The sequence below is a fragment of the Sebastes umbrosus genome, chromosome 8, assembly GCF_015220745.1.
Source record: "Sebastes umbrosus isolate fSebUmb1 chromosome 8, fSebUmb1.pri, whole genome shotgun sequence".
NCBI lineage: Eukaryota > Metazoa > Chordata > Actinopteri > Perciformes > Sebastidae > Sebastes > Sebastes umbrosus.
Genome location: NC_051276.1, coordinates 3,588,115 through 3,614,197, shown reverse-complemented (window position 1 = coordinate 3,614,197; position 26,083 = coordinate 3,588,115). Strand labels below are relative to the sequence as shown.

Genomic DNA, 26,083 nt, shown 5'->3' with positions numbered 1-26,083 from the left:
AGAAGAGGTAGACAACGCGGTGGTGCCGTGAATGAGAGAAAGAAAAGTTCATTTCTGATTTTTTCACAGCGGTTAAGTTCTTAAACACAAACAAATAACCATCAGTTAACCATTAGTTTAATTTTCCTCCGCTGCATTTCATTCATTACATCCAACGAGCATCAGTAAATATGCAGCAGTAAATATCGTCGCAGTGAGACAAAACCTAACGTTAATTTTTTCTATGGTTTTATGTTAAGAATTTAATATAATCTAATTTCTTTGCAGGTCTTTAGACCGCGGTGGAAATGCAGACAACAGTGGGCTGAAGGAACCTTTTAGTTCCTGGAAAATAAGTTCCAGGGATTAAAAGTCACTTTTGGTGGAAACCCGGCTTTCGTCTCCAGAGAATCTTGACTGACAGATATTCGCTTACATTGAACTGATAATAACATACGCTTGCTAATCTAACAAATGGTCCCCTAAAATATTACAATATTTTTTCCATATATATTTGAATGAAAAGGACACACACCATATTGAGAGGAAGGAGCATTTTTGCTGTTTGAAGATCTCACAAAGTGTATTGTAGTTGGGGAGGTTAATGGAAAAGTGAAGAGGTTACTGTTATACACTCTGTCATCATATTTACAGTGTGAGTGAAAGAGTGTGAAACACAATGTATGAGGAAATGTGTGTATCAATAGCAATAGTAAAATTTAAGAAGGCCTCATTAGGCCAAGAAATGCTCAAAGGCTCACTGGGTCTGAACATCACCAGGGAGCCACTGTTATTGTAATGAAGAAATAGGCTACACACTACACACTATGGAGGACGGAACCTGCCGAAATCAAAAATAAATGACTCGATAAATAAATAAATGTGTCATTAAATATAGCAAAAATTATATATTAAAAATAAATGTAGCCATTCATTCATTAATAAAATGTGACATAAATTGATATTTCTGTTTTAATTTGCTTCTTTATTTATTTATCTTTTATTATTTCCCTTATTTATTTACTCCTCAGTTTAATTTTAATTTTATTTTTGCATTTATTTATTTATTGTTGCATTTATTTATTAATTAATTTATTCATTTTGTTTTTATATTTGTTTTCAAATTAATGTATTTATTTATTTATGCACAATTTCCCCTCGTATTTCACCCCTTATTTATTTCCCCAAACTTATATATTTCTATAATCTTTTCTTAATACATTTCTTTTTACAATTCTTGAAATGCATTTCTTCTTTATGCATTTCTGCCTCATTATGCAAATTGCAGGTTCCGTCGTCCTTACCACACATATAGCTAAAGCTGTATAGTTTTTCAGATTATGTAAAATTGTAGCACTCCCAACACATTACACTGTATTAGTCTTGAATATAGCCCACACTTCTCATGACGTCAGAGGGCTCTGATACCAACATCAAGTTAGCCACAATACAACGAAACACTAGGCAGCTATACCTTCAAAATAAAAGCACACATTGCCACTTGGCAATTTTGCAATCCTAACCAACACACGTTTAATATCTGTATAATTTTCTTGTTTCTTTTCAAACTTGATGTTTGATGTAACTGATTTAGCCAGTCTTCTACCTGAGGGCACAGCATACTCTACATGCTGTAGCCTGTAGCCTAGAAGACAGTGTTAATCAGTCCTTCATCACTCTGAATGGTAACTTATTTTTGTATTCACTTTTTGACATCTGATCCATCCAGTTATAGTTTTTTTTTTTTTTTTCAATTGCTAACAAGTGTTTACCTATACTTGAGAAGCTTTTTCTAAAAACTCTTAAAGGGACTGTTTGTAAGAATCAGAAATGCTTGTTAACAGCGACACCTGTGGCCGTTAAGTCAACGAAAGTCAGCGTCGGTCTCGCGCTTGCTCGCTCTAAATAGACATGAACGAGCATCGCTCAAAACAGCTAAAAGCACAATATCACTCTATATTTCAGCTGCTTGGCAGTAATGTTAGCTGACCAGACGAAGGTCTCTCCATGAATCAATGCTGATCCTAGTGTTGGCTTTTCCTGCCTCAGCCTCCCGACCGCGGCCGGAGGGAACAGGGGAGACACCGGAGTTTTGGTCGGAGATGATAACGTTTCTCGCTGCGGGGCCCCGTCACTTCACAAGACACGGGAAACCTCTGTTGGTCTGGAGGAGCTGCAGCATTTATTTCTGCACAAACGTCCACTGTACATTTACTAGATATTCTCGGAGCTACGAACTCTTCTGCAGTGTGGAGTTTGCGCGCATGCACGTGAGGTGGAGCGAGCTGTGAGTGAAGGCAGGCAGGCAGATGAGCAGAGGAGCAGAGTACAGCAGAGACTCCGGCCCTGGAGACCAAAGCTACGGTTTCCCCCGCGTCCTCCGACCGCGGCCAACACTGTTTAACAGACGGGCTTCACTAGATAGAACTTTGCGGTTTTGGTGCTTCCGTGTAGTTTGTGTTGGAGTCTTGTCTGAACAGCCTAGCGACACGCGAGCGAATATGCGAGCGAGCATGGGACGGAGACCCGGCTGATTTATACGTGTAAGAAGTTACAAACAGTCCCTTTTTAACACAGCAACACACATATGTCACAAAATTAGCCAAATCGTTTCCATAATTTTCTGTTCAAAACCACATTTTGTTCATTAAATACCAACTCTACATTTCAAAATGCAAAAAAGAAACATTCTCTACGTAAACTAACTCTATCAAAATGCAGCAAACCTGACTCAATATCAGTTCTGGTATGCTGTGTTCAAGCATTTGTAAATAAGACCAGAAAAATCTGTCATTTTGGTATTGGGTAAGGTTGTATGTAAATAAAATGTAAGCATTTTAGAAATGTGTTAATTGACTGCATATTGGACAAAAGGATGTTAGCGCTTGTAAAAAAACCCCGGTAAGAACGGCACACTTTCATGCCAGCCCTGTTCAGGTAGATGTGTGTCTGCTGCTCTGTTAAGTTCAGAACTGGTCCAGCTGTGAGAACACATCTGGAACTAAAACATGCAGGAAACTAGATTGCTGGATTTATAGTCAAACAGTGAAAGTAACCATTAAAATCCCCCATGTCAACTTCAGTATCATTTAGAAATCTGTAACAGTCTATAATCAGTCAAAATCATCCCAGGATTTATGTCACCTTGCATAAGCAGCTCCTTTCTTGTGGACTTTATTTTGAAAACAGGAAGTTGTATTTATTAGTACTTCGTGCGGATCTGACATCGATCGGGTTGATCTTATGAAAAGTGTTGCTGTGTACAATCAGCTTCAAGCTTCACAGATCTGTCAGTCCAAATAGCAAGTGAGTGTCTCGGAGACACAGGAGCTTCTCTGTAGTCGTTGGGCTGCTATCTGCTAACATGACTGAGCTCCGGCACCGTGGAGCCAAAGACAGCGATCCGACGCTACAGCAGCAGCCGTCAGAGGACAAGGTAACGTTAGTGAGTCGGTCACATCATCCACCGCTAGCAAGCGATGCTAACGCTAGCTAGCTACTGGATCGTCCTCAGGCATTATCCTGTAGCTCGTGTAGCGACAGGAACAGTCATGTCACAATCTATTTAAATCCGTCATGTTGTTGTTGCTTTCCTCTGGGCACAGTCGTGTACTTTACAGAATAGCAGCTGTTATTAAAAAGCCTCTGAAATGCGCCACACTAAATACAAATCATCCGCCAAACTGCTCTCATTTTAGACGTGATTGGTTGATGCTGCTCAGCGTCTTCCTGGGTGGACTCTAACACGAGAACCAAACACACAAGTTACAATGTTATCTAAATGAACTCTGCTGTCTTCATCGTTTATATGCCGAAGTATAGAGTATCTCTTCTTGTTTAGGAAAAACAATTCAGTTATACTTGATCAGATGTCTTTATTCTATGCTGAGCAGATTAATAGTGAATTGTGAACAATCTGGTTGATGTCTGGGGGAGATGTTCTGCAGCTAGTAGCCACATCACGTTACACGGTTTGATCTCTCACCAGGTCTACAGACGCGTTGAGAAATCCTTCAGTGAAACACTGGTGAAGACTGTCTCTGCTCTCAATCTGTTATTAGTAGTTAGCTAAAGTCAACTGTTTACTGTTAGATCGTTTAATCATCCAGGGCTCTAAGACATGGTCCCTGTCAGTCTAACATTAGCTTAGCTGGTCTGGCTGCTACAACAATAACAACAACAGCTTCAGGCGTTCTGCCGTCTGGCAAGATGTCATAATCACAGGATCCTGTTGTCTTCAAACTGGAGGGGAAATAAAGGCATTATCTAATAGAAGAGTCAGAGCCAGCAGAGGGGCGTGGTGATGGATGTGGGGACATGTCTGTCTAGGACGAGAGGACATGATCATTGAAGAACAGCTAAAAGCAGATGGGAAAGTAGTCGAGGCTTTAGCCACATCCCTACAACAAACCACATAGGCCATATCAGGGGAATGGTAATATACTAGTGAGGTCACACAAAGTGCTATGATTTGTCTTTATGTGTTGTTTATTACTCTGTGTCTTTTGGCTGTGGTGTGTATTAGAGCAGTTCAGCAGTGAGTACTCCAAAGAAGCTGCCTGTTGTGGTACTAGTGTGGTGAGGTTATACAATCAGTTTAATTACTTTCCTCTATTAGGTGTAGTACCATTTAGGTTATATTCCTACACTTCTAAAGAGGTGTTGACTGTCAAACTGATTTAATCAACTCATGTCTCTCTGTAATCATTGAAACAAAAGATACTGACACTGATGACATCATTTATATCTTCAATATGATCTGGTTTATTCAGTTTGTATCATCTACCAATGTAGAAAATCCATCCAGTATTTTTTTAGATTAATTTAACTCTATCTTTATTAATCTGTGAGGTAATCTAAAACAGAATAGTAGAATCAATACCAGTATATAGCAGAATCTGGCCAGCTAAATCCTGTGTAAAGACAACACCCTGGCTTAAAAGAACGCCATGTTAGCTTGACACCGACCCACCCCTCCACCTAAGTACAAATGCTAGCAGCACTAGGATTTATTTAGTGTGGGTAAACTGGGCAAAATGCAAGTGCAGATGTTGAAACCATGGTAATTGTGTGCCACAAGTGTCCAATGTAGATGTGGAAATTCAGGCAAATAGTAAATTGCCATGTGCCTTAGGTCAGGAAGGACCACAAGCAATATCACACAACAATCGTCCACAAGATAAAGTGAATTACTGCAGGACATACAGCTGTTCTGGCACAGCAACATAGTGATCATACCAAGTAGAAGGTGGGGAATAAAAATTAGTAAAAAGGTTAAATCTATTCTGGCTCTGCTATGACCTTTTTTTTTTTTATCTGGATCAGCTTTAGAAAAATGACGTTTGTTTATGAAATGAGGAGGACATTAGTTTAGTGCTTTTCCTGGCGGTTTGCATAAATAAGAGTAGAGTGAAATTCAGTTCACAGTTTTATGAATGAAGCAAACTGTGATCAAACTATATAAACATTAAGGATGCCTCGAGATTCATCTGCATCTGTTTGTGGATATCTGCTTGGTGCATCATCTGGTTTCTAATTATAGACATTGTGTGTTCTTTCAGGCGATGTCAGGAAGTCTCATTCTAAATGAGCATCTGGACACACGTGTGGTCTTTAGCTATTCAAAACATTTTAAAACAGTTGCTCTAAAATATTTGTGCCTAATGAACTCACAGCTGAGAAATCACAAACCTCCTCTTTTCTTTTTTGCTTTATTTCTGAGGGACCCACCCTCCTCTGGGTTTACTTGTCTACAAATCCCAGTAAAGACCTCGGAACATAAATGTGCTCATCCTTTCACAACATGCAGATTTAGCTTTTTTTCTAATGAATTGGAGATAAACAAAACGGGAGACACTCGGTGTTGAAGCTGACCACCAGAAAGCACCGAAGGGGAGGAGTGTTTCTGTGAAATGAGCGCCTATTTTTAACTCGAGCATCCTGAGTGACGGATATTGTCTCCATAGTAACCAGCAGGCGGAGGATGGGGCTGTATGTGTGCATGTTTTCTTTGCCTGCTTCTGCATTCAGTTGGTGTGTTGAACTATCGACAGTGCATCTCGTAAGAGTGTTTCATGTAATTTGAAGAAGAATCAATGGATTTTTCCAAATCTTTGAAAATGTACAGTTTGGGCTTCTTTTAGCTGAGTTGATCCAGAGAGAAGGGACACTGTAACAAAGGTGGACACACACTGACTGTTGCTGCTGTTAAAATGTGATCCTCAGCCTCAACGTTAAATCTCTCTAAGGCAGGGGTGCTCAAACATTTTGGGGCCAGAGACCCCTTACCCCCCCTCACAATCAGAATAGCGATTCAGCATATGCTCACTACAATTTGTACCATTTGTACCAGCACAATTTTATAATTTATAGCAAATCATTTCGTGGACCCCCTGGCATAATTCCACGAACCCCTGGGGGTCCCCGGACCCCGCTTTAAGAATCACTGCTTTAAAGAGCCACCTGAATCAGTATAGGAGGGTGTTATTGCCATGAAGGAAAGGTTTTCTTTATAATGAGAAACATTTCTAGCTTTATTGACGTCTTTCTTACGCTATAGCAGCATATTTTCCATGTAACTTTATTTTTCAACAATCATTGTGATTATTGATATATTGAATGGTTTTGGGTCTGTTTTTATGTGTCAGCCCTGTGATAGTCTGGCGACCTGTCCAGGGTGTACCCTGCCTTTGCCCAATGTCAGCTGGGATCGGCTCCAGTTGTTTGCACTGTTAGCGTTGTTAGCACTGTTAGTTGTGAGCTGCCGGCTCAGCCGTCGCCATGTTGAGAGCCGTGCGGAGGCTATAAATATGCTCTGGATTTCATATTGAGCACCTTTAAAGAATTGGACAATGCCACTGCACCATCATACTTTAAAGCTGAGTGTAGAGTGCAGATTGAGTATGAGCTAGTAAAGGAATACAACAAAAACATAACTGGCATGGTGGAAGGCGAAAAGCAACAAAGGTATTTTATTAATATAGAAAATATCCAGCTGCAGTAATGTAGTAGTGTCTATTTGTTAAAGCGTTAGACTGAGTGGGTGTCACAGCAAGCCGACCTTCTGCTGTGTGAATGTGAGAGGAGAACTTGGAGCCTCATTTGGTCACCATCAACACAGAGATCTGTGGGGGGGGGGGGGGACAGACTGACCTGAAGAAACCTCTGTTTTCATCAGACGAGCCGTAACTGTGTGTAACTGTCACCGTCTGATGTCGTCCATCCCTTGATTGTTGTTACCATGGAGAGGCAGAGATCAGTGTGTTTTGAACAGGCCTCTGTCAGTGAACAGATGGTTGTGAGAAATCAACAATATGGATGGAGATGATTTGGCGCAGTGTTTAGCCTCCCACACATACCCCTGCACTGGCAGTCCTGCTGCTCTTTGCTTAATACTGTATGTCTACTCTGATATGATGAAGCTGCTGCTGTTTGGGCAACAATTACATATCAATATTTGTTTGAGTGCATAATCAGGGATCAGGTATACATAGAGTGTTGAAAGGACTTGGACTTGTTTTGACCAGCAGGGCATTAAAGGCATTACACATCTATGGTCCACCCAAACAGGTGTTTTGAATTATTTTGGCAAATAAGACCTTTTCCCAGGACTGTGTGACTTAATGACCGTTTGCTAAACCTCTCTCCCGACCGCCAGTGACCATTGTAGGCCCATCCCCTGAAAGAAAGAAACTAAATAATCTATTTACCTAATTTATGTGCACTCGGTGAAGTTCATCTACTGCGCATGTGTGGAGTGTGTTCTCCGAGCGGACAGTATAAACAGAACTACTATGCGTCCGTGGTAGGGATGCTAATTTTGAAAAAAATTCTTAACAGATAACCGACCCTTGTTAACCGATTATTGGCCGTTAACCGACAAGATTAGTGTCTCGCATGCAGCGGTGCGCCAGCTGCAGTGTATGAGTACAACAGACAACTGAGTCTCCAGTTCACCGTCACGATAGTTAACTTGCAGCCATGTTCCCAGTAAAAGTCTCCAACGCACATTTAGTTTAGTTTAGCAGATTTGTCTCTGTCTGCCCGGATTAACGATAGATTAACGATAGATTAACGATAGGGATTGTCCCACACACAGAGTATTTTTGTGCTACGTTAGCATCTGTAGCTCTGCTGGTAGCTTCATGCTCGCCGCCGCTCTGTCATTGCGGCGTAACTTTTACGAGTGTCCGACAGACCATATGTGTGTGGCGGCTGGGAGTGTGGGTTTGTCGTTGGCGTTCTAGCTGTGATCGTAGGTGTAGCAGACGGTGTGTGTACACTTTATTTGTCGGTGGATAAATGCTACGAGGCTACAACCCGCTCTGCTCAAGCGAGCCATAGACCGGAGCCAACTTCCTGTATCTTGCAACTCCGGCTCCGCCTCTTAAGGTGGGCTCTTAAGGTGGGCTCTTAAGGTGGACCAGCTTTTCTCCTTAAAGAGACGAGCCGCTCCTCTGTGTTTTTCTCAGCTTTTTAAATTAGTTATTAATATATATTTTAACCGTTTAACCGATAGCATTAATCGGTTAAAATGCTTAATGTAGGTTAACGGTTAAATGGTTCATTATTAACATCCCTAGTCCGTGGTGTCCGCAGCTGTCCACGTCTGTTCAGGAGTATAAACAAAGCTTTACGCCTCGTTTCCACAAAGTTTTATTTTGTGTCCGTAGAGTATACAGATTATTCCCCCTAGTGTTCAACACAAGGAAATGCATCTCTTTACGGAAGGATAGAAACATCAACGCAGATATGGAAGAGAAGTTACTGCATAAATATAAAACAGTGTTTTTTATATCTATGAGTTGTCTGTCTGTTTTTCACCGTCCAGTCTAGACGAGTCACATTTATTCACTTTTCTAAGAGAGAAGTTCGACGGCATATTTACACTGCTAAATATGCGCGTTGAACTTTTCACAGTTAATTTATTACAACGTACTCGAGGCAAATTACGGACGAGAAAAAAAAGGAAGGAGTTTCGCAAACACATCGGTGATCAAGGAGGTTCCTGTAGGAATGACTGAACTTCCGGTTGACTTACATATGCACACAGAGCTATGTGGAAAGAAGGCGTTAGCCTCAGCCTCTTGCACAGTACCATGTACTTAGCCATCAAGTGCATACTTGTGCAGGGTTCTTGTTTTAAAAGGAGTCAGCTGGAAACATTAAAAAGTTAGCTAGAGACAGAGTTTTCCATTAAGAGTTTGTTGTTGATGTTGTAAACTACACAGGCGCCCTGTGAGAATGGAAAGCTTGGTGGAGCAAATGGTGGGCAGAGCTTAGCCAACGGTCATTCTACTGTTTTGTTGTGCCTGTCAGAGAGGAACAGCTTACACTTTTATCACTCTTTGAGGTAAATAAAGTTTGGTGACCTCAAAAACCCCAGCGTAGCTTCACCCAACTTCAACCTGAGTGTGATCAGCCAGAACTGAAAACACCTGTGTGGCTTTACAGAGCCTTTACATTCTGACCAATCTGCTTCTATATAAGCCATTTTGTAAGGAAAAGTAGTTTAATTTACTATAAATGGGTGCATTAGTGCTATTGGCAGGGAAATGTAATTCAAATATATCTGTTACCATTTTAGGTACTTTTGGATACAGTCTATTATTAAAATTGGCTAAACTAATGGAAGTAAATTCAAGTTCAAATAGTAATCTATTATCATGTTTTTTCCCCCATTTTATTTAATAGTGTTTCAACATTTAATAGGTTCATAGAGTTCCGTACTTACGCAACGTTGATGTACGCCAAGCTGGTGATTACAGCCCGATTGTAGACCAAGGAAATATTGATGAAAGTACTTTGATAAGATGTCTATAGTGTAAGATTACTGCTCACATTGTAAACTGATATGGTCTAACTGACTTTGCATTTTAATGTTTATAGAATCAATGTAGGCCTGGCTGCTTCTTTTTGCATTCATTCTCATCTCTACTTCTGTAGTGACACTGTTTGACTCCATTATGATGTCATGATTAATTACTGTATACAGCTCAGAAAGTCAGATGACAGTTGGTTCCGGATGAAGTTTTAGTTAAACAATGAAAATTGTGTTTTGAGGAAATTTCTCAGCTGACATTTTTGCTGTGGGGAGCTGTTTTTGCAATAAAGCGCCGGGGGAAATGGTATAAGATGAGTTGTGTGTTTGTGCTCTGAAGAGCAAAAAATAGCAAGTTCCCTCTAACCTAGATACCATATCATGTGTTTTAGTTTGAGAGAGGACATCCCTCTGGAAGTCGTCCTGTAAAGAGTATTTACCTCTAGTTTGACTGCATTCATTTATCTGCACAGGCCCTCTGTTGCTGGAAATATGTAAATGCAGTCATATATCATATTATTGGATAATTGCCAAAAGAAAAAAAACATAAAACATTTGGGGAATAGTTGAGAGATATTCTTAAACTGCTACATTCAACCGGAATCTAAAGCCCCTTTTCGACCGCAGGAACTTTCGCCTGCGTCGCTTGCGTCGGCTGCGTCACGTGGCACTATATTCATTTATGGAGCACTCCAAGTCACTGCATGTTCCACATCAATGTGCTGCACATATTTCAAAATAAAAGCCTTGTGTTAACAAATTAAGGAATTCTGTCCATATAAAAAAATGCTTGAGGGCTTTTATTTTGAAATGAAAGCAGGAAATTTTGATATAAATTTTGAAATAAGTCTTTACTTTTTTTCATCTCTGTAACATTTTCTACAGATAGAGACATCGAAACTATAGTAATCTTGCTGATATGATGTCAATATACAGTCAATAGATCACTTTCACTGTCTGTTGTTGCTGTGAACCACGCGGCTCGCGTCAAAAATAGGCGAGACCTTGAATCTCTAGAAGAGACGCGGCTGAGACGTGCATGAGACGTGCGTCTCACGCAGGCAGTGTGGCTGCTCTAACCTGTTAACACGGACGCTGAAATAAAAAACAACAGGTAACGCAGCCGCCACGCGCTCCTGACGTTCCCAGTGTGGACGAGGCTTGAAAAGCCACTTATGTTTCTTGGGATTCTGTGGTTGCATCTGTTTTCCTATCGTTACAGCACCATATCTTAGCTGAATGTCAGTGTCTTATTTCTCCTCTGTCTGTTTTTTTGTCAGGGTTCAGACAGCGAGCAGAAGGTGGAAAAAGATGGGGCGTCAGATGGCGAGGCCAAGGCGGACTCAGGGATGCCAGAGGTGCCAGTCCCCGCTGATGACACCCCCGAGGTTCTTAACAAGGCCCTGTCTGGACTCTCCTCAAGGTACCATCACCGTTATTGCTGAGTCTTGTCTGCAGTAATGAAAAATGTCTTTACAGTATTTGAAAATATGACTGTGAAGCAGGGTGTTGAGCATGCTCAGTCATCTTTCCCTGAATAGATGATGGCCAGCATAGAATATAAAAATAGTTATGGACGTTACACACCTTTTATCTAAGGAACCACTCTGTATTCTGTATTCTGAGTTGTTCGTGAGTCACTACATTGTTTTGTACAGAGCTACCAATCTAAACAAGAGGCCCCTGGTTTTTCTTTGAACAGCAGATGTGAATCACTGAACTCTTGAACCTGTATAGAGCGGCAGTGTCCCTCCCCTTCCAGTAGACCCCCATGGGACTTATTTCGGGAAAAATATGAACAGTAGTTAAAGCTTCAGTAGGCAGTATATTTTTGGCATCATTGGGCAAAAATTCCATAATAACCTTTCAGCATATTGTAATTCAAGTGTTCTGAGAGAAAACTAGACTTCTGCACCTCCTCATGGCTCTGTTTTCAGGCAAAATCTAGCCCTTGATGGGAGACTTTTCAGAAATTTCAAAAATGTTGGGCACCCTGGACTTGAGGAAGGTGAGCTAATAAATGCTACATTGTGCTCAATAGACTAATTCCATTAGTTCCGAAAGGGCAAAACCTTTGGCCCTACTTTAGTAGGGGTCAAGCGGTGAGCTTGGATATGTGAGCCATGCTCACTTTTGCCTTGTTGAACCTGTTTGAATTGCGCCATGAATCATACGTTTCAAACTGTTGAAGTATCAGACTGTGAAGATACGTAATTAGAAAAGACTACACAACCAAAAATCGCGTAAGTGACGTCTCTCTCTCTGAAGCTACGATGCCTGTGTGTTTCGTACTGGGATGTACTCACACCAGCAACAGGTCTCGCTCGTTCTTTCGCTTCCCGGCCGATAAAAAGACCAGGAGCCGCTGGATAAAACACATCGGATATTAAGATATTGTTTCATTTGAGCGTGGAACATCGCTAAGTTAGCTAGCTAGCTAGCTAGCGTTGGTGACGTATGTTGTGCGAGACGAGAGATGTAGTTCACTGAGCGGTTTCACACAAAACGAAATGATACCACGACAAACCTACGACAAACTGAGATTTTCCTAACTTGCAAAATGATCTTTTAATTGACAAACATCATATGTGTGATTCATGGCGCAATTCAAACGGGATCAAAACATGATTTGTCCCCCACCGTTGACTACTGGACATATTTCTTCCGAAATAAGGTCCCATGGGGGACACCGGAAGTGGATGGACTTCGCCTCTCTATTCCTGGCAGCAACATTATGATATCAAACTTGGGATGTCCCTGTATGAGATGAGACACAGTTGCACTGTTGTTTTAACACGATGCAATATGGATAGTTAACAGTCACCACACAGATAAGGGATAATATACACACGTAGGCAAAATTGTTGGTACCCTTCCGTTAAAGAAAGAAAAACCCACAATGGTCACTGAAATAACTTGAAACTGACAAAAGTAATAATAAATAAAAATTCACTGAAAATGAACTAATGAAAATTAGATATTGTTTTTGAATTTTGGTTCAACAGAATCATTTTAAAAAAACAAACTAATGAAACTGACCTGGACAAAAATGATGGTACCCTTAACTTAATATTTAGTTGTACAACCTTTCGAGGCAATCACTGCAAACAAGTGATTTCTGTAACTCTCAATGAGACTTCTGCACCTGTCGACAGGTATTTTGGCCCACTCCTCGTGAGCAAACTGCTCCAGCTGTCTCAGGTTTGAAGGGTGCCTTCTCCAGACTGCATGTTTCAGCTCCTTCCACAGATGTTCAATAGGATTTAGATCCGGGCTCATAGAAGGCCACTTCAGAATAGTCCAATGTTTTGTTCTTAGCCATTCTTGGGTGTTTTTAGCTGTGTTTTGGGTCATTATCCTGTTTGAGGACCCATGACCTGCAACTGAGACCAAGCTTTCTGACACTGGGCAGCACATTTCGCTCCAGAATGCCTTGATAGTCTTGAGATTTCATTGCACCTGCACAGATTCAAGACACTCTGTGCCAGATGCAGCAAAGCAGCCCCATAACATAACCGAGCTTCCTCCATGTTTCACATTAGGTACAGTGTTCTTTTCTTTGGATGCTTCATTTTTGCATCTGTGAACATAGAGCTGATGTGACTTGCCAAAAAGCTCCAGTTTTGTCTCATCTGTCCAAAGGACATTCTCCCAGAAGCTTTGTGGCTTGTCAATATGCATTTTGGCAAATTCCAGTCTCGCTTTTTTATGATTTGCGTCCTCCTCGGTTGTCTTCCATTAAGTCTACTTTGGCTCAAACAGCGACGGATGATGCGATCTGACACTGATGTACCTTGACCTTGGAGTTCACCTCTAATCTCTTTGGAAGCTGTTCTGGGCTCTTTGGTTACCATTCGTAGTATCCGTCTCTTCAATTTGTCACCAATTTTCCTCTTGCGGCCACGTCCAGGGAGGTTGGCTACAGTCCCATGGACCTTAAACTTCTGAATAATATGTGCAACTGTAGTCACAGGAACATCAAGCTGCTTGGAGATGGTCTTATAGCCTTTACCTTTAACATGAAGGTCTATAATTGTCCTTCTAACCTCCCGAGACAACTCTCTCCTTAGCTTTCTGTGGTCCATGTTCAGTGTGGTACACACCATGATACCAAACAGCACAGTGACTTCTTTTGACCCTTTAAATAGGCAGACTGACTGATTACAAGTTTGAAGACACCTGTGATGCTAATTACAGGACACACCTTAGTTTAACATGTCCCTATGGTCAAATTATTTTACATCTTTTCTAGGGGTACCATCATTTTTGTCCAGGCCAGTTTCATTAGTTTGTTTTTTAAAATGATTCTGTTGAACCACAATTCAAAAACAATGTCTGATTTTCATTAGTTAATTTTCAGTGAATTTTTTATTTATTATTACTTTTGTCAGTTTCAAGTTATTTCAGTGACCATTGTGGGTTTTTCTTTCTTTAACGGAAGGGTACCAACAATTTTGCCTACGTGTGTACATCAAGGCGTCTTGAAGGATCAAACAATGAAACTCTGCTTGAGGTATCCTGTCATGCAATTTTAATGCACACCTGCCACCTTACATCACGATATCTGTGCCCATTGTCTCACACAAGACAGCAGGCTCTTTTAATGTTTTTCAGTCTTCTACTGTTAAATTAAATAGCCAAATGGTTATGTGTATTAACCTGTTTAGTTCAGTTCTAAAAGGACTTTGAAAGGCAAACTGAAAGTGTGGGTGTGTTTTCCTTCAGATGGAAGAACTGGTGGGTCCGGGGTATCCTCACACTGGCCATGATCTCCTTCTTCTTCTTCATCATCTACCTGGGCCCCATGGTGCTTATGATGATTGTGAGTACAAAGAATGCGTGTTGGTGTTTGTGCAAAAGCTCGCACACCTCTTGGGGCGCTTTCACAAGCCACAGTCCGTTTGGCTAGTCCGAATCAAGAGGGAAACTGATACTTTTGGTTAGTTTTGTATTTAGTCTGGTTCAGTGTCACAGTGCACGAATTAAAGCGGACCAAATAAATGAAAAATAATAAGTTGCTGAGGGGCGTGTACAGAGCGAATTTATCTTTTTCGTCTTTCTAGCTGCCACTTTTTAATCGCGGACTTTGATAGTTTTTTCATGTTGACTTGGCACTGATCTACTGTACGCACAAATCACTTCTCCAGTTTATCTCCAATGACTTTATAAACATCACTATTTTTGTGGACTTTATTTAGCGTATTCTGTGTGTTGTCGTCGGCCCAGATGTCAAGCGAACATCAGCTGTCAGTCCTCTCCCGCTCGTTTACTTGTGTCCATCTCAACAAATGCCCATAAAAGGCAGCCTGCCTTCTGGTTTGCTTGGAAATGATCCGAGACCACCTCGCCTCGGGCCGGTTGTTTTGGTCCGCACCAGAGTACGATTGCTGTGTTTACAACTGCCCAAACGAACCGCACCAGGGGTTGATTAAAGCGGACTACATATTTGCTTGTGAAAGCGCCCCTAAGTTACCTCACAGAAAGTCTGTTGCTTCAGTAGAGTGAAAGCGGTGACAAAAAGTGTAAAACATAACGAGTAACAAATATAATGAGCCATGGCCTCAGGAATTTACTATGGCTGTCAATCAATTAAATATTAATTATTTAATTGAATATTTAATGGCATGACTGTCCATAGTTAATCGCAAATTAATCACCCATTTTTTATCTGTTCAAAATGTACCTTAAAGGGAGATTTGTCAAGTATTTAATACTCTTATCAACATGGGAGTGGGCAAATATGCTGCTTTATGCAAATGTATGTATATATTTATTAATGGAAATCAATTAATAACACAAGACACTGACAAATATTGCCCAGAAACCCTCACAGGTACTGCATTTAGCATAACAAATGTGCTCAAATCATAACTGCAGCCCAACAGGCAACAACAGCTGTCAGTGTGTCAGTGTGCTGACTTGACTATGACTTGCCCCAAACTGCATGTGATTATCATAAAGTGGGTATGTCTGTAAAGGGGAGACTCGTGGGTACCCATAGAACCCATTTACATTCACATATCTTGAGGTCAGAGGTCAAGGGACCTCTTTGTAAAAGACCATGCCGGTTTTTCCTCGCCAAAATTTAGCGTATGTTTGGAGCGTTATTTAGCCTCCTTCACAACAAGCTAGCATGACATGGTTAGATTACCAGTGGATTCTTCAGGTTTTTCTAGTTTCATATGATGCCAGTATCTGTTAAACTGAATCCGCTACAAACTAAAAGTTGGAAGTTGTGTTTAATGCATTAAAGAAATTAGTGGTGTTAAAACGAATTTGCGTTAACGTGTTATTATCACGTTAACTTTGACCTAGCCCTAGGCACGGTTCATTTTCTCAATGAGTCGTACAGTGTATCAGGGTTCATACAGTAATTTCTCTCTGCAGCACGTTCAGTTGAACTTAAGCACACTGATGAAAAACGTAATCTCCTGGATAAATGCTGATCCAGGCTCTTTAATAGCACACAGTATCGGCGCTCCTGTCATCTGGGAATTCCCTTAAAAATAGGCCTGTCAGCCATTTTGTGTCACTAGGACACCAGGACGTAGGACATATTCACACACACACAGTTGTGATGCTCCAGTAGTTCGGTCCCTGGTGACGCCTGGTGTTTCTCCGTGCAGGTCCTCTGTGTTCAGATCAAGTGCTTCCAGGAAATCATCACCATCGGCTACAGCGTGTACCACTCCTACCACCTGCCCTGGTTCAGGACGTTGAGCTGGTGAGGAACGCACGCAAACACAACTGCACACTTTTATCGCACATTTTTATAGAGGTGTTGTGAACGCGGCGAATATCCTCGCTTGCTTCTTTCTTATTGTGTTGTCTGGTGTTTTATTTTGTTGCAGACTTCCTGAGGTTTGTTTTCTGACCTGATTACATTTTGAGTAGATTGTAGATTGTTAAGCCAATCAGTGGATCATCAGAGCTGTTTGATTTGATTAGCAATAGCGGTGTACAGTATAGTGTGATAGATAGCAGAGTCCTGACATTCACTATGCCATGTGCCTGAAAAATCTAAACTGCATCCCACGTCCAGTTAGTCATTTGGACCGGCAAAACATTCGGCCTTCTAATTTTTGTCATGCAGGGAAGTGAGTCAGCGAGCGGAGTTTACTCGCATGAGCTCACTGGTTTTTCTGCAGGCATACTGAATGCAGAGTCTGATGTAGCTGCTGTCATAAAGCCGTGAGACGTGTACATGTGCTCCACCACCCCCACAGGTACTTCCTGCTATGTGTGAACTACTTCTTCTACGGTGAGACCGTGACGGACTACTTCTTCACGCTGGTGCAAAGAGAGGAGCCGCTTCGCATCCTCAGCAAATACCACCGCTTTATCTCCTTTGCCCTCTACCTCACAGGTACTAACACAGTAGAGACCCCAGCTGCAAATAAAGCCTGTAATAATGTCTGACCTTGTCGGTGTGTTGGAGAGAATAACTTCCTGCAATGTGGACTGAGTTCTCTTTTCATTTTGTAGTTGTGTCACAGAATCACGCCAGTGGGCCATAAAAATATTCATTCATCCAGGTCATTCAATATTGGCTTGTGTCATGTCCGTTATACCAAAGAGTATAGAAGCAAAGAGACGAAGCTCTGGTGCTTTTTTGACAACAGCTGTTAGATGGCGCTGCGGTAGCCCTGCCGCCATTTTGGACCTATAACGTGGGGTACCAAAAAACCTCTTACCACTATTACCAAACAAAATTAGCCACACATAGGTTTTCTACTGATTACTTTCTACTAGAAACTTTGATTGTGGCCTAATGCAAAGATGCCGCAGGGTGACCTAGTAGTTAGTGAATGTGCTCAGGACCAAAGGCATTTCCATTTTATCAAATGAAATTACTAATCTTAAGGGTGAGAGAGAAGAGGGGCTGTTTCACACAGCAAAGAGCCATATATTTAATACGAGAGGTTAGTGTTTAGACTGTCATCTGCTGGTTAAATTGATCGCAAAGGACAAGATGGCATCAGGATCTCGTAGGCTCGTGGAACATCAAGCTTGATAACTTTGTGTACATTAAGGTTAGACATGCAAACTGGAAGAAGTCCCACTTCCTGTACTTGCAGGTTGTCCGTTAGTAATTCAGTTCCACTGCAGCTGCTGGCTGATGCCAAACAGGATGTGGTGAGGAAGGAAGCACCCTGAATGTTTCTGCTTCTTGTCTACTAGATTCAAGGTGAAACTGAATGACCCGGCTTTCTCACATCTCCGAGCAGAGAGGCTTTGAAGATTATAGTGTCATACCTCGAAGTGCCAGAAAATGTTGTGCAGGACTTATTTTTCAGATACTGTAGATGTTGCATCTGAACTGGAAAGGAGTAAATGTCAATGTAAAACCTTTAAGCAACCAGCTACCTAGGGTCTACAGTATGACTTCCTTTCTCCCAGTAAAAGCACTTTGTGTCTCACACATTCTTTGCTTTGTGACATCCTCTCATCACCTCAGTCTTGAAAAACAGTATAAAAAGCTCCAGCAATCCTCACCTACTCACATCACTGCACATTACCTCCGGGCTTTGTCTGAAATAGGTCAAGCTAAATTTAGTTGAGTTTGACCAAAGATGACCGGGTACTCTGACTTAATTAATCTCCCTCTTCTTTCAGGCGCTGCAGCCCTCCATTATGTCCCTGTTAAGTAATTCACACGGTGTTTTGTCATGTTGTTGCAGGTTTCTGCATGTTTGTGCTAAGTTTGGTGAAAAAGCACTACCGCCTACAGTTCTACATGGTAAGTGGCACCATGCCTCCTCCTGGCCTCCAGCCTCCAGCCTCCAGCCTCCAGGCTACTGGGTTATTGATGAGGATAGCTAAAACACGGGCCCTCGAGTGTATGGAGAAGTGGGCCAGCGATTGCTCTAATGGAAATGTCTGGCAGACAGTCATTCCAACTGTCTTCAGTTGGTTGTGTTAACCAGATAATTTGCTACAGGGGAATTGTTGCTTGGTAACTCAAAGGGCATCCAATCCTTACGTATAAAACAGTAGATGCGACATTACGCCATATCTAATAGGATAACTGTACGCCATCTTACCTGGGTATTGTTTACAATCACCACTTATGGACCGCAACTCAGCTGTTCAGCACCTAATCGCCTCACTAAAAGGACCGAAGAGACCAGGGAGGCTGGCATCACTCTACACACGTTAGTATAAAGTAGATGAGAGATTTATTTTTTACTATGTAAACTATGTATGTTTACAAGCAACGGACCAGCTGAGTTCTAAGTCAAAGGCCCCTGTTCAGACCTGGCATTAACATGCGTCCTGAGTGATCCGAACACAAGTGGACAACTTTAAGTACGTCTGTTCACACCTGGCATTAGAGTGCGTCTCCACATGCGTCTCCAGTGGCCACTTGTGATCCGATCTCACTTCCCCGCTCTATATGCAAATAAACACGTAGTAACACCCGGCTAATACAGCAGCCGTTGTGATGTAATATAACAGGAATGTCAGTAGTAATATCCTACATATTCATGGAATCGGGTACATTTTATTAACATAAAAATAAAAGGTTATTAGGCGGTCCCCCCCGGGGACCACCGTGCACCGCCGGCACCGCTGCCTTTGCCAGGCAACAGGAGGGGTACAGAGAACCAGAGAAGAGAGAGAGAGAGAGCGGGCGGTCGCTCGGACGGGCGTGTGGCAGCTCCATGCAAAGCAGCGGAACAAAAACACCATCACATCACCGACAGTATGATAATGAAGCACTTCGGGTGCCTAGTCTGTATATACTGTATGTAGCCTATAGATAAGATATACTTTAATAAAATACAGTTGTACCGACAGAATACAGTAGAGCACAGAAGCCGTTTCCATGCTGCGAGGCAGACAAGCCCTCGCGTCTGCCTGTCTATTCAAAGACCACCTTTTCAAGTGGACTTGGGCACGGTCCGTACGGTAGGGAGCGTTCACACTAATCTAACAAAGTCAGAGTACAGGTAGTTTTACAGCTACAATAACATTCACACCCGTCAGTTGAGTATGCCCACAATATTTGACTGTTTGTAAGTGAGGAGTGCAGCTAGTTCTTAATGTTCAGAGGAGGAGACCATGCCTCCACCCACATTTTGTAATCTCATTTTGGATTTAATGAAGCTATTATTTGGTCACGCTTTAGCCAAAACTCATCTCTGTGCAGTCAGTGTTCACTGTGGGTGGTGTATCACCAGCAAATAATGTGTTCTTACTATATGTCCAGTCTGTCAATAAATATTGAGAATAAAGACTTACAGTCGTGAGGAGTTAGGGTTTAATTAAAACGCATCCTAGTGTAAACATACTCGGCTAATCTTGTTGTATTGTCTCCACAGTTTGGATGGACCCATGTGACTCTGCTGATTGTGGTGACTCAGTCTCACCTTATCATTCACAACCTGTTTGAGGGGATGATCTGGTAAGTAAACAGTCCTTTATTTCCTTTACATAGGCTGTATATTCAAGCAGTAGAATGTCTTCTCCTCTCTGATGTCTACTCCAGGAGTCAAATTATGTTGAAATCCAATTAATTTTCTATGTTGTCATGTAGGAGAATTAGCTAGTAAAATTAATTTATTTTTCAAATTGCCTGACCACACGTCTTGTTTCATAACACATTTTTTTCACTCGGTCTCATATATGAGTCTCACGCAAATTCTTCTCATCTGAACAGGTTCATTGTGCCGATTTCCTGTGTGATCTGTAATGACATTATGGCCTACATGTTTGGTTTCTTCTTCGGCCGCACCCCTCTCATCAAGGTTGGTTGTACCACTGTTATTCGTAGCTTTAGAAACTATTAATGCAAGCACCAGTTATCCAGTGTTTGAAGATCGTTAAGTTCATATTTGAAGATTATTCTCTCCTCCAGTTTTTGGTTGTAATGCCAGGGTAGGTCAAACATAATCAGTGTTTAAGAGGTCTGGGTATTGACTTCTGTCATGGACACATTAACAGTATTGTGTGTGGTACATGTTGGTATATTAACCTGTTATCCACAACTTGACCGTGTCCTCTTCAGCTGTCACCTAAGAAGACATGGGAGGGATTCATCGGTGGATTGTTCGCCACCATTGTGTTTGGCATCATGGTAAGATGTTGTTTTTTTTATCTCATGCCTCTATAGACAATTCTGCATTTGATGTGTGTTGATCCCCACCATAGCGTTGACATGTTTTGAGGAAGTTTGAGAGGTATAGGTTATAGGCTGTTTACAAAGTTAATGTTCAAAGCAGCACTATTTTGTTCACTAGCCGCCGGTCCTCCCTCCAGGCACTAGTGTTATACCTGGAGATGTCGGACTGATGCCCTATGACCTAGGTATCAGACAGGTTTCTATGTTCTACATAATAGTGTTGTCAGAAATATTGATTTTTCGATACACACACATATTAAAATATGACAAAACAACAGGCTTAGATATAAGTCTGTGTAACCATTAAAAGCTAAGGTAGGTAAGGTATTTCCATCTCTCCTGAGTTATTAAGAGATATTCATTTCCCTCAAGATCTCTAACAACTATTTAGGTAGTGATGATCTGTTTTTTCATTGAGGTGTGCAACATAAAAATGAAGCATTCATGTAATCTCTGAGTTATAATAAATGTGAACTAAAACGCTGTCGATTTAAACTATTCTACTTCTGGCAGCAGTGTTGCTGCTTTTCTTCCTCTTCAGTCTGTCAACATTTGAGTGAAATAAGAGCCAGCAGGCCGATGATGTGACTGCAGAGTAACTGAAGCTTGTTCTCCTCCCAGCTCTCCTATGTGATGGCCGGCTACCGCTACTTTGTGTGCCCGGTGGAATTCAACAACGACTCCAATAGTTTCCAGGTGGACTGTGAGCCGCCGGAGCTTTTCCAGCTCCAGGACTACACCCTGCCCAGCGTCCTGGAGTCTTTCACGGGATGGGTGAGACTCACCTGCACTCCTCCTGCTCTCTCTCTCTCTATCATCTTTTTTGGCTTTACTGTGTCTCTCTTTGCATTACAGCTCCACAAGTCACATACGGACTAATGTGAACATGAAAGAATGAAATAAGTATTATTGCAAAAGCCACTATGTGTTGCCAATATGTCTTAAGAGGAGTCCAAGATTTTCATAGCATAGTGTATTTGTGCAGCATCCTGTCCAACATTTCGGAGGTGGACAATGCCTAACTGATATAATACAGCACCTCTGTAAAGGTGTACAAAAACATACTGTAATATGTGTTTTTGTAAAGAAAAAAAATATATATATTTATATACACCTTAAAGGGAGATTTGTCAAGTATTTAACCCTTTTATCAACATGGGAGTGGGAAAATATGCTGCTTTATGCAAATGTATGTATATATTTATTATTGGAAATCAATTAACAACACAAAACAATGACAAATATTGTCCAGAAACCCTCACAGGTACTGCATATAGCATAAAACAATATGCTCAAATCATAACATGGCAAACTGCAGCCCAACAGGCAACAACAGCTGTCAGTGTGTCAGTGTGCTGACTTGACTATGACTTGCCCCAAACTGCATGTGATTATCATAAAGTGGGCATGTCTGTAAAGGGGAGACTCGTGGGTACCCATAGAACCCATTTTCATTCACATATCTGGAGGTCAAAGGTCAAGGGACCCATTTTGAAAATGCCCATGCCAGTTTTTCCTCGTCACAATTTAGCGCAAGTTTGGAGCGTTATTTAGCCTCCTTCGCGACAAGCTAATATGACATGGTTGGTACCAATGGATTACTTAGGTTTACTAGTTTCATATTATGCCAGTATCGTCACTCTAGCTTTACAACTGAGCTGTTACAACCTAAAAATTGCATGTTCCGTTAATGCATTAAAGAAATTATTGGCGTTAAAACATATTTGAGCTAACACGTTATTATCGCTTTAACTTTGACGGCCCTAGTCCGTTATTGGGCAGGCTCACATTGAAATGCTGGTTGAATGTTGATAACTGCTCGTATTTGTTTTGGTCTTAACACTCCCTTCTTGTTTCCACAGACCTCAGTGCGTCTCTATCCGTTCCAGATCCACAGCATCGCTCTCTCCTCATTCGCCTCCATCATGGGACCTTTCGGTGGCTTCTTTGCCAGCGGCTTCAAAAGAGCCTTCAAGATCAAGGTAGGGATGACGGACGCCTGTATTCGCTTGCATCCGTTGATGTCTGTGGACTTTGCTCTGTTTTTTTAGAATGTTCAGAGGAGCAGTCCAAGCACACGTACTGTCCTTTGTTCTTTCAGGATTTTGCCAACACTATCCCGGGTCACGGTGGCATCATGGACAGATTCGACTGCCAGTACCTCATGGCGACATTTGTTAACGTCTACATCGCTAGCTTCATCAGGTAAACACACGTCTATATGAAATGATGACACTTGAATATGTTAATATGTTGAATATGTTAATTAGCAGTTTACAATAGTAAGAGTGGCAGATTTTATCATCAAAGTTAGCAGCCATTTCTTAAACAATGGGTCCTTGATTTCAGATGAGTAGACGACAGCAGCTTCTCATTTCTTGCCGACTACCGTTGTTTTTCGTTTGAAATCACAACTGTCGGTGGCATATTTTACCAGCTAGCTTTCTAAATACCATCAACTCAGTGAGTTAACACCGTCTCTTGTCGAGTTTTTAATGTCTCCAGCCGACGTATATGAAAATGAGTTCCCTGCAGGGGCTGTTAAATATGCATCTGAGGGCTACATACATGACATGCTCAACCAGTGCAATGTATTGATGCAGCTAAAGCTTACAGGTCCCAGGTATTGCAGGGTAGTTAGCCTCAGTATTACAGTATTTCATTTTAAGGAAAAACTTACAATCAGCCTGTTTGTTCTTACATAACCCTATTTGATGCTTACTATAAAACAAAAAAGTGTGGATACGACAATTATTTACTAGGGCCGTCAAAGTTAATGCGATAATAACACGTAAGTGCAAATTTGTTTTAACGCCACTAATTTCTTTCACGCTTTAACACAACTTGAAATTTTTAGGTTGTAGGGGGCTCAGTTTTAAAGCTAGAGTGAAGATACTGGCATCCTATGAAACTAGAAAACCTAAGGAATCCATTGTAATGCCTATTTCTCGCATTAAATGTTTCACAAACATCTTGTAGTGTATTGTACTTTCTTATTTTACAGCTAAACAGTACACTACAAGATGTTTCTGAAAACATTGTATGCGAGAAATAGGCATTACAGTAACAGAATATGAATTCATATTTGATCAGCGCTGCCTAGTTTGACCGTTTGATCGGAGTTTGTGAGTGATTGACAGCTGCCTCGGACCAAGGAGTCTAACACACGCGAGTCAGAGGGTGCAAGGAAAACCAAGTGGCGCAATGAAAGTGAGGGCTGCCGTAAAGTTGTATCGGTGCCGTTGTATCGGAGTACGAGTACATGAGCACAGTATTGGTGCATCCCTACTGGAAACAGAGCCATGAGGAGGAGCAGAAGTCTAGTTTTCTCTCAGAACACTTGAAGTTCAATATGCTGAAAAGTTATTATGGAATTTTTACCCGATGATTCCAAAAATATTCTGCCAACTGTCACTTTAATAAAAGGTCAATTCTGTTGAGTTCATTTTGGATTGAGGATGTACGATTATCTTCTCCCTCCTCTCAGGGGCCCCAACCCCAGCAAGGTGATCGTGCAGCTCCTGGCCCTCCGTGCCGATCAGCAGATCCACATCTTCAACTCCCTGAAGGCTCACCTGACAGAGAAGGGCCTGCTGCCAGCGCTGGAGGAGGCCGCCGCCTAGAGCCACCCGGCACCCGCACCGGCTCGCCCTGAGAGGGAGACCATAGAGGAGGGCAGCACCCGAGGGGCCCCATGCAGCCCCCCGGAGCTCTGGGAGACTGGCAGTGCTTTGTGTGAGCCAAAACACATCAGAGAAAAAAAAAAAACTACAGCCTTGGGTCATTCCATGTCATTTGGGTATGAGAGACAGGTGTGTCTGTAAATCATGTTTCAGTGTTTTCAGGTTGAGTTAGTGATTTACTGTACTGTTACACATTTTCCATTAGCCAACTTGTATCTATTCACACTGTCGAACAAAGTGTTGGTCAGCTGTACATTTCTACCTGCACACAGGATATCCTCTATATACCTATTAATGTGTGTTAATATTTTTATTGTACTTTTGTTTTTAGTTTTAATGCACTGCTCTCAACCCTCACTGTATCGTTACCCCAGCTGCACCCCCCCTTCCCCAAATTTAATTTTTCTTTGTTGTGATTGTTTCTATTTATACATAGATGGTTTTTATATTTGGTATGTTCTATTATATCTTAATGTTGTGTCTGTTTTATTCAGACTGAATTCACCTTTGCCATCTGTCACATGCATTTTACGTGTGTGTGTGTGTGTCTTTTTTCTGTGTTCTTGCTGCCATTTTTTTCATTAAAAAAAACAAAAGCCGCCAAATCATCGACATCATCGACATCATAATATCACGTATTATCAAGCAGGTCATGTCCGAAGACGAATGGCTGAGCCATCCTGAAGTGTTTGACAGGATCCAGTCTGTGAGTTGGTAATGCCAAACTATTTGTTTGTTTTCTGCTGTAAAGTTGCAGTTAGCAATGCTCCATACAAAATAGCGTTTTATTAAAGGTCCCATATTGTAAAAAGTGGGATTTTCAGGTCTGTTACATTATAAAGCAGATTTAAGTGCTATATAAATACTGTTAAACTATCAAAACGCTCAATATACGGAGAAATACACACAGCCCGTATTCAGAAATTGCGCATTTGAAACAAGCCGTCAGGATTTCTGTCCATTTGTGATGTCACAAATATACAATATTTAGACCATTACACAGTTTTAAATGTAAACATTATAAATGTGTCCCAGTTTATTCCTGGTTGCAGTGTATGTTAAAAACATCAGCTGACAGGAAGTAAACATGGACCCAAACTGTTGCCTAGCAATGCAATTCCGATGCAGTTCCATTGAAATGCACTAAAACGGAGCGTTTCAGACAGAGGGTAAATACAGGTATATTCAGGCAGACCGTACGAGGAAAATAATGTGTGTTTTGAACATTACAGCATGTAAACATGTTCTAGTAGAAACACAAAATACAAGTATAAACCTGAAAATGAGCACGATATGGGACCTTCAAGGTCAGCAGTGCGACGGACATCAGCACCCCTGTCAGCATAATAGTCACAATGTCCCCATACCTGCTTGTTGTTTCATGGCAAAAGCAGAAAGGCTCTCAGAGATGGAACAAAATCATGTTTGTTTTTTTTAATCTCTAACAAGGAGCTGTTCTGGTTTTTACACATGTAC

The 26,083-nt window shown here is 41.4% G+C and overlaps 1 protein-coding gene across 1 annotated transcript; it reads left to right on the top strand.

The window, feature by feature from the left end:
* The first annotated feature begins 3,193 nt into the window (after window positions 1-3,193).
* Window positions 3,194-25,212, top strand: cds2 (CDP-diacylglycerol synthase (phosphatidate cytidylyltransferase) 2). The gene is made up of 13 exons (XM_037776774.1): window positions 3,194-3,415; window positions 11,080-11,222; window positions 14,525-14,621; window positions 16,426-16,523; window positions 17,026-17,165; window positions 18,481-18,539; window positions 20,125-20,207; window positions 20,463-20,550; window positions 20,811-20,879; window positions 21,546-21,698; window positions 22,787-22,906; window positions 23,026-23,129; window positions 24,412-25,212. Exons 1-13 carry the CDS (start codon window positions 3,344-3,346, stop codon window positions 24,545-24,547), a joined length of 1,362 nt encoding a protein of 453 aa, XP_037632702.1. The 5' UTR covers window positions 3,194-3,343; the 3' UTR covers window positions 24,548-25,212.
* Window positions 25,213-26,083: the final 871 nt, after the last annotated feature.

Coding starts and splice junctions, on each gene's coding strand:
- cds2 (XM_037776774.1), top strand. CDS start 3,344: ATGACTGAGCTCCGGCACCGTGGAGCCAAAGACAGCGATCCGACGCTA. Junction 17,166..18,480: donor CTTTGCCCTCTACCTCACAG/GTACTAACACAG, acceptor ATGTTGTTGCAG/GTTTCTGCATGTTTGTGCTA. Junction 21,699..22,786: donor TGGAGTCTTTCACGGGATGG/GTGAGACTCACC, acceptor TTGTTTCCACAG/ACCTCAGTGCGTCTCTATCC.